The sequence below is a fragment of the Salmo salar genome, chromosome 07, assembly GCF_965601325.2.
Source record: "Salmo salar chromosome 07, fSalSal1, whole genome shotgun sequence".
NCBI lineage: Eukaryota > Metazoa > Chordata > Actinopteri > Salmoniformes > Salmonidae > Salmo > Salmo salar.
In genome coordinates, this window is record NC_138297.1 from 75,292,501 (window position 1) to 75,302,436 (window position 9,936).

Genomic DNA, 9,936 nt, shown 5'->3' on the forward strand with positions numbered 1-9,936 from the left:
GTCTGACAGAGCAGGTGGTCTATAGAAGACAGGAGGTCTACATTACAGTCAGTCTGACAGAGCAGGTGGTCTATAGAAGACAGGAGGTCTACATTACAGTCAGTCTGACAGAGCAGGTGGTCTATAGAAGACAGGAGGTCTACATTACAGTCAGTCTGACAGAGCAGGTGGTCTATAGAAGACAGGAGGTCTACATTACAGTCAGTCTGACAGAGCAGGTGGTCTATAGAAGACAGGAGGTCTACATTACAGTCAGTCTGACAGAGCGGTGGTCTATAGAAGACAGGAGGTCTACATTACAGTCAGTCTGACAGAGCAGGTGGTCTATAGAAGACAGGAGGTCTACATTACAGTCAGTCTGACAGAGCAGGTGGTCTATAGAAGACAGGAGGTCTACATTACAGTCAGTCTGACAGAGCAGGTGGTCTATAGAAGACAGGAGGTCTACATTACAGTCAGTCTGACAGAGCAGGTGGTCTATAGAAGACAGGAGGTCTACATTACAGTCAGTCTGACAGAGCAGGTGGTCTATAGAAGACAGGAGGTCTACATTACAGTCAGTCTGACAGAGCAGGTGGTCTATAGAAGACAGGAGGTCTACATTACAGTCAGTCTGACAGAGCAGGTGGTCTATAGAAGACAGGAGGTCTACATTACAGTCAGTCTGACAGAGCAGGTGGTCTATAGAAGACAGGTGGTCTACATTACAGTCAGTCTGACAGAGCAGGTGGTCTATAGAAGACAGGAGGTCTACATTACAGTCAGTCTGACAGAGCAGGTGGTCTATAGAAGACAGGAGGTCTACATTACAGTCAGTCTGACAGAGCAGGTGGTCTATAGAAGACAGGAGGTCTACATTACAGTCAGTCTGACAGAGCAGGTGGTCTATAGAAGACAGGAGGTCTACATTACAGTCAGTCTGACAGAGCAGGTGGTCTATAGAAGACAGGAGGTCTACATTACAGTCAGTCTGACAGAGCAGGTGGTCTATTGAAGACAGCAGGTCTACATTACAGTCAGTCTGACAGAGCAGGTGGTCTATAGAAGACAGCAGGTCTACATTACAGTCAGTCTGACAGAGCAGGTGGTCTATAGAAGACAGGAGGTCTACATTACAGTCAGTCTGACAGAGCAGATGGTCTATAGAAGACAGCAGGTCTACATTACAGTCAGTCTGACAGAGCAGGTGGTCTATAGAAGACAGGAGGTCTACATTACAGTCAGTCTGACAGAGCAGGTGGTCTATAGAAGACAGGAGGTCTACATTACAGTCAGTCTGACAGAGCAGGTGGTCTATAGAAGACAGGAGGTCTACATTACAGTCAGTCTGACAGAGCAGGTGGTCTATAGAAGACAGGAGGTCTACATTACAGTCAGTCTGACAGAGCAGGTGGTCTATAGAAGACAGGAGGTCTACATTACAGTCAGTCTGACAGAGCAGGTGGTCTATAGAAGACAGCAGGTCTACATTACAGTCAGTCTGACAGAGCAGGTGGTCTATAGAAGACAGCAGGTCTACATTACAGTCAGTCTGACAGAGTAGGTGGTCTATAGAAGACAGGAGGTCTACATTACAGTCAGTCTGACAGAGCAGGTGGTCTATAGAAGACAGCAGGTCTACATTACAGTCAGTCTGACAGAGCAGGTGGTCTATAGAAGACAGGAGGTCTACATTACAGTCAGTCTGACAGAGCAGGTGGTCTATAGAAGACAGCAGGTCTACATTACAGTCAGTCTGACAGAGCAGGTGGTCTATAGAAGACAGCAGGTCTACATTACAGTCAGTCTGACAGAGTAGGTGGTCTATAGAAGACAGGAGGTCTACATTACAGTCAGTCTGACAGAGCAGGTGGTCTATAGAAGACAGCAGGTCTACATTACAGTCAGTCTGACAGAGCGGTGGTCTATAGAAGACAGGAGGTCTACAACATAAACCTATCAGCCAGGTTACCAGCCTTACTGTTAGTAAACAAAAACACGTTTCAGCAATATGATAAGACGGACCTGGAAGAGGAACAGGGATCTAAGCTGGATAAAGAACTACACATTAATGTGACAGAACAGGCTGATTACAATCACACACATTAATATAGTCTCTGCTATAGACCAGGCTGATTACAATCACACACATTAATATAGTCTCTGCTATAGAACAGGCTGATTACAATCATACACATTAATATAGTCTCTGCTATAGAACAGGCTGATTACAATCATACACATTAATATAGTCTCTGCTATAGAACAGGCTGATTACAATCACACACATTAATATAGTCTCTGCTATAGACCAGGCTGATTACAATCACACACATTAATATAGTCTCTCCTATAGACCAGGCTGATTACAATCACACACATTAATATAGTCTCTCCTATAGACCAGGCTGATTACAATCATACACATTAATATAGTCTCTCCTATAGACCAGGCTGATTACAATCATACACATTAATATAGTCTCTGCTATAGACCAGGCTGATTACAATCACACACATTAATATAGTCTCTGCTATAGACCAGGCTGATTACAATCATACACATTAATATAGTCTCTGCTATAGAACAGGCTGATTACAATCATACACATTAATATAGTCTCTGCTATAGAACAGGCTGATTACAATCATACACATTAATATAGTCTCTGCTATAGACCAGGCTGATTACAATCACACACATTAATATAGTCTCTCCTATAGACCAGGCTGATTACAATCATACACATTAATATAGTCTCTCCTATAGACCAGGCTGATTACAATCACACACATTAATATAGTCTCTCCTATAGACCAGGCTGATTACAATCACACACATTAATATAGTCTCTGCTATAGACCAGGCTGATTACAATCACACACATTAATATAGTCTCTGCTATAGACCAGGCTGATTACAATCATACATATAGTCTCTCCTATAGACCAGGCTGATTACAATCATACACATTAATATAGTCTCTGCTATAGACCAGGCTGATTACAATCACACACATTAATATAGTCTCTCCTATAGACCAGGCTGATTACAATCATACACATTAATATAGTCTCTACTATAGACCAGGCTGATTACAATCACACACATTAATATAGTCTCTGCTACCTGACAGAACAGGCTGATTACAATCACACACATTAATATAGTCTCTGCTACCTGACAGAACAGGCTGATTACAATCATACACATTAATATAGTCTCTCCTATAGACCAGGCTGATTACATAGTGCACTACTTTAGACCAGAGTCCTATTCCCTATATAGTGCACTACTATAGACCAGGGCCCTATTCCCTATATAGTGCACTACTATAGACCAGAGCCCTATTCCCTATATAGTGCACTACTTTAGACCAGAGCCCTATTCGCTATATAGTGCACTACTATAGACCAGGGCCCTATTCCCTACATAGTGCACTACTTTAGACCAGAGCCCTATTCGCTATATAGTGCACTACTATAGACCAGGGCCCTATTCCCTATATAGTGCACTACTTTAGACCAGAGCCCTATTCCCTATATAGTGCACTACTTTAGACCAGGGCCCTATTCCCTATATAGTACACTACTTTAGACCAGAGCTATATAGGGAATAGGGTGGCATTTGGGATGCAAACACTTCTGACTGACAGTAATGATTCAAACAGAGCGACTCCATTTTGTATTTTAATGAGTTCTGTTGCCGTTTTGTATTTTCACTGCTCAGCCATTCACACGCCGTCCTTCAACAAACTCTCTGTATTTACACCGTCCTTCAACAAACTTCTCCTCTCTGTATTCACACGCCGTCCTTCAACAAACTTCTCCTCTCTGTATTCACACCCTGTCCTTCAACAAACTCCTCCTCTCTGTATCCATGCCGTCCTTCAACAAACTTCTCCTCTCTGTATTCACGCCATCCTTCAACCAACTGCTCATCTCTGTATTCACGCCGTCCTTCAACAAACTTCTCCTCTCTGTATCCACACCGTCCTTCAACAAACTTCTCCTCTCTGTATTCACACCCTGTCCTTCAACAAACTTCTCCTCTCTGTATCCACACCGTCCTTCAACAAACTTCTCCTCTCTGTATTCACGCCGTCCTTCAACCAACTGCTCATCTCTGTATTCATACCCTGTCCTTCAACAAACTTCTCCTCTCTGTATTCACACCCTGTCCTTCAACAAACTTCTCCTCTCTGTATTCACACCGTCCTTCAACAAACTCTCTGTATTCACACCCTGTCCTTCAACAAACTTCTCCTCTCTGTATTCACACGCCGTCCTTCAACAAACTTCTCCTCTCTGTATTCACACCCTGTCCTTCAACAAACTCCTCCTCTCTGTATCCATGCCGTCCTTCAACAAACTTCTCCTCTCTGTATTCACACCGTCCTTCAACAAAACCAGGATAGCAACACACACACACACACACACACACACAGAGGGCTACATCCTCATAGACATATGATGCATCCTGTATACTTTTTGACTGGTGTTTGAGGAGTAGTTTGGGGTTTAATAGAGGAACTAGTATTTACTAGCCACCGTGGGAAGAGGTTGTCAGGGGAACATCAGCTATTCAACGTGCCGTAGTGTGTTGTAAACTATCATACACATTTTGGCTAGGCGTACAAAAACATTGGCATGTGCATTATAACGTCCGGATGACTGTAAAGCCACTGTGTTAAGTAGCATTTTTCATTGAGGAAGCTACTTATTCATTTTATGTCGTTTTTATATAACAAACCAAAAAAAGCCACTCAAGTAATACATTTTTAATTTAAAGATTTTTTAAAAAAAAAAGCTAATCATATGCTGTTACATAAATAGGCTAATTACAAATATGTGGACCTAACAAAGCTATTTTTAACATCTGAAATTTGACTTAAACAAAAGTAAACAAAAGCCTATTCTTCAGGTGATATGTGATGTCGTTGCTCTACAACAACAACAACAACAATCTATAACGGTGTAAAAGCAGATTGTGTCTGGTAGCAGCAGCATCGCTACAGCGCAGTAAACTAGAGGTCATGTATTCCGTTAATATCAGAAGGAGAATCGTCGTTGAAACAGCGATTAAACATCCCAGGCTGTGTAGCTGCTGACTCTGGGCTGCCTCTCTCTCTCTCTCTCCCTTCCCCCCCCTCCTCTAAAAACAGCATCAAAGCAATCAAAATGGTAATGTTCGGCATGAATGGGGCCCATCCCCCCCCCCTTTCTCTCCGAGAAACTCCGCAGACTTTTTTTTCTCCATGTTAGGAAGAAACCAACACCCCCTTCTCGGCACAAAATGGAAGGATCCACTACCAAAAAAACTAAGGCGCTTTTAATTAAACCACTACAACAAATACATACACTGGAAATCATTTAGCCTGGTGTAGAATAGATAACGAAGTGTAATATAAGCATGTGTTTCACTGCATTAGCTGCCCGGATGAGTTTAGTGTTCCGCTTTACAGGGAAACGTTGAACAACGTAAACGAAGGAGAAAATGAAGGCGCTGTTCAGTGTTGAAGTGCTGAAAACTGCATTCCTGAAGAAACACGATCGATCTCATTCATCCTGACCGCAAAACGCTTTATAATCAACTACAATCATTCAACATCGATTGATTTGACTTCCACAATATATATTTAGACATGATATGTGTGTTTAGTGTTCCGTAGTGTCTTCGGTAAGTTGATAAATTGAAGCCAGGCGGTGGTATAAAAAATAAAAAACGAGCATTGTGACTTTAAGCGTTCAGCGGCATCTGTTCTGTGCTGCTGAACGAAATAGTTCCTCCAGGACGGAAGAGTTGGACATTAACCAAGTCTTTCCCCTTTTTACCCGGAAAATCACTCATTATGAATACATACAAATCACTTCTAGTCACTTATTACAACATGGAAGTTCATCCTGGCCAATTTGATACTAGATGTAGTAAAAAATAAATAAATGAAAGTGTAAGCTGAGATCGAATCAAAAGCAACCTTCCCCGTCATGTGACCAAGAAGACATAATAACCCCCACAACTCGATATAAAGTAACAAATAAATACCTATTCATTCGGCGATGAATATCTATGAATAGTCAGAATAGTAAAAAAACGTGATGCTTGATGTGTGTGTAAAAAAAAATAATAATAATAAAAAAATAATAAAAAGTGCAGACCGGATACTTGAGCATCTCCTTTCTGACTCTCCTGAAACATGTCGACTTACTCAAAATGGACGCTACATTTTTTTTCTCTCCAACATTTCACGTTCCACAACTTAAAAGAATATCCGGATAGAATCACCAGATACACTGAGGAATTCTGCAACACAACGCCTTTAAGAAGGAGAAAAAAGACTAAATCCAATTGGTGTTACTTTGAAACCTTTTTCTGTTGTTGTTGTTTTTGAAAAAGCAGCACATTGTCCTAAACATAACGGTCTCACACAATACAAGGCTCTGCCGTGACATGAATACTGATATAGCCTACAATCATCTATAATAAAGCAAACATATGCTTGGGGGGGGGGGGGGTTATTACTTGTTTTTCGCTTAGGGATGTTATTCTGTCGTGTAGTTGTTTCTTAAGCTCTCCATCCTACAATAGAACAAAACACTATCAGTATAATATATATATATATGATTATAAAATGGGATCAAAACACCTAGTGTAGCCAAACAATGTCGACACATTTCAAACTTATGTCGTCGCGTTATAAACCAAAGTCACATTTGTGAACAAAGCAGGTGTAAAGTCTGGTAAGTAAAACAGGGTTTACAAGACAATAAGAGATGTAATGCTGATAAAGTTTTCTGCCACACTCCCTAACCCTAAACTAGCCGTGTCTAGATGGACGATTACAAGGCTTCAGAAAGAGACATGTTTACCTGCGGGTCTTGCTTCATCTGTGCAACTAGTTTCTAACCGGAGGGAGAAAAAAAACGAAAGAGGAATTACAAAAGTGATAGAAGTTTAGTGTGTAAAGACAAGATGAAAAGCAGCGAAGCAGAGAAGCCGAGTCAGTTTGTACAGCTCATAAATATTCAGGTCGCGTCCTGCTCGCCACACAGGACCACCGCATTATTACAAGCCACTTCTTGTTGCTCGGAACAGAGCCACGACAATAACAGAGTAGTGTAAAAAGTATCTCAGTCTCATCTGAAAGTGCATGTTTATGGCGTCTCCGCACACAGAAGCGAAGCATAGCAGAGCACAGACTTGTTTAGTCGCTGGAGGACAAACCAAACATCTCCCGTTTGATCCCTCTCCCTCTCTCTCTCTCTCTCACATGTGTTTTCCTACAGACCAACCACTCGCTCAAAACACCACAAACAAAAAGCTTACAATAAAACGAGCTTTCCTTTTTTACCTGATGACATTGGACCTCGACTTTCAACGCCTCTTGCAGGCATTGTATTTCCATGTTCCGACTCCAAAAACACTTTTATACCACTTTCGATGTAATCAATGTGAAGTTGAAGTGAATTAAAATATGTTTTTTGGGTTTAAAGCGACAATAACAATCGAAAGAAGAACTAGTCAGTCTGCAAAGCAAGTTCTTGCTTCTTTGCTGTGTAGAGGGCTCATCACTCACTTTACGCCGCTGAGCAAAGTGCTCTAAACACCGGGGAAAGGTTTCAGCACCTGGACAGATCCACTGCAAAAATAACGCCGCGTCGACGCATCCTCTCCAAACGGTCCATTTATTTGTCTTTCGATCATTTTTTTTAGTTGATTTAGCGGGGACTATATTTTGTCCGAGTGGGCGGCTTGATTTCACTTTGCCTGGGGAAAAGTTGCGCTTCGGCTGTCAATGCTAATTGTAAAATTCCCGGATGGAGCGGTGAAAGAACAGAACTCTCCCCCTCGTCTGTCTTTCTCTCCCCCTTGTCTGTCTTTCTCTCCCCCCTCGTCTGTCTTTCTCTCCCCTTCGTCTGTCTTTCTCTCCCCCTCGTCTGTCTTTCTCTCCCCCTCGTCTGTCTTTCTCTCCCCTCGTCTGTCTTTCTCTCTCCCTCGGTCACAACAGCATACACTCAGGCTGTCCACAATATTACAAGGATAGATAACAATTTTATTAAATCCAGGATAAATAACTATGTCATTAAGTCCAGGATAGATAACTATTTCATTAAGTCCAGGATAGATAACAATTTTATTAAATCCAGGATAGATAACTGTTTCATTAAGTCCAGGATAGATAACAATTTTATTAAGTCCAGGATAGATAACAATTTTATTACGTCCAGGATAGATAACTGTTTCATTAAATCCAGGATAGATAACAATTTTATTAAGTCCAGGATAGATAACTGTTTCATTAAATCCAGGATAGATAACAATTTTATTAAATCCAGGATAGATAACTATTTCATTAAGTCCAGGATAGATAACTATTTCATTAAGTCCAGGATAGATAACTATTTTTATTAAGTCCAGGATAGATAGCTATTATCTTAAGTCCAGGATAGATAACTATTTTATTAAGTCCAGGATAGATAACTATTTTATTAAGTCCAGAACATATAACTATTTTATTAAGTCCAGGATACATAACTATTTCATTAAGTCCAGGATAGATAACTTATTTCATTAAGTCCAGGATAGATAACTATTTTTATTAAGTCCAGGATAGATAACTATTTAATTAAGTCCAGGATAGATAACTATTTCATTAAGTCCAGGATAGATAACTATTTCATTAAGTCCAGGATAGAAAACTATTTTTATTAAGTCCAGGATAGATAACTATTTGTATTAAGCCCAGGATGGATAACTATTTGTATTAAGCCCAGGATGGATAACTATTTTATTAAGTCCAGGATGGATAACTATTTCATTAAGTCCAGGATGGATAACTATTTCATTAAGTCCAGGATGGATAACTATTTCATTAAGTCCAGGATAGATAACTATTTTTATTAAATCCAGGATAGATAACTCTTTTATTAAGTCCAGGATAAATAACTATTTTTCTTAAGTCCAGGATAGATAGCTATTATCTTAAGTCCAGGATAGATAACTATTTTTATTAAGTCCAGGATAGATAACTATTTCATTAAGTCCAGAACAGATAACTATTTTATTAAGCAGGATACATAACTATTTTATTAAGTCCAGGATAGATAACTATTTTTATTAAGTCCACGATACATAACTATTTTTATTAAGTCCAGGACAGATAAGAATTTTTATTAAATCCAGGATAGATAACTATTTTATTAAGTCCAGGATAGATAACTATTTTTATTAAGTCCAGGATAGATAGCTATTATCTTAAGTCCAGGATAGATAACTATTTTCTTAAGTCCAGGATAGATAACTATTTTTATTAAGTCCAGGATAAATAACTATTTTTATTAAGTCCACAATACATAACTATTTTTATTAAGTCCAGGACAGATAACTATTTTTATTAAATCCAGGATAGATAACTATTTCATTAAGTCCAGGATAGATAACTATTTTTATTAAGTCCAGGATAGATAACTATTTTATTAAGTCCAGGATAGATAACAATTCTATTAAATCCAGGATAAATAACTATTTTATTAAGTCCAGGATACATAACTATTTTCTTAAGTCCAGGATAGATAACTATTTTTATTAAGTCCAGGATAAATAACTATTTTTATTAAGTCCACGATACATAACTATTTTTATTAAATCCAGGATAGATAACTATTTTTCTTAAGTCCAGGATAGATAACTATTTTTATTAAGTCCAGGATAGATAACTATTTTATTAAGTCCAGGATAGATAACAATTCTATTAAATCCAGGATAAATAACTATTTTATTAAGTCCAGGATACATAACTATTTTCTTAAGTCCAGGATAAATAACTATTTTTATTAAGTCCACGATACATAACTATTTTTATTAAATCCAGGATAGATAACTATTTTTCTTAAGTCCAGGATAGATAACTATTTTTCTTAAGTCCAGGATAGATAACTATTTTTTCACGGAGAGGA

General features: G+C 39.1%; 1 protein-coding gene across 1 annotated transcript in view; it reads right to left on the bottom strand.

The window, feature by feature from the left end:
- Window positions 1-7,867, bottom strand: part of LOC106596918 (uncharacterized) — a 192,047-nt gene extending 184,180 nt beyond the window's left edge. Inside the window, exons 1-2 of the mRNA XM_082977244.1 lie at window positions 7,332-7,867; window positions 6,850-6,882 (exon numbers count right to left, since the gene is read on the bottom strand). Of these exons, the coding sequence (XP_082833370.1) occupies window positions 6,850-6,882; window positions 7,332-7,385 (87 nt within the window). The 5' untranslated portion in view covers window positions 7,386-7,867. The remainder of the gene's footprint in view (window positions 1-6,849; window positions 6,883-7,331) is intronic.
- Between the last annotated feature and the right edge of the window lie 2,069 nt (window positions 7,868-9,936).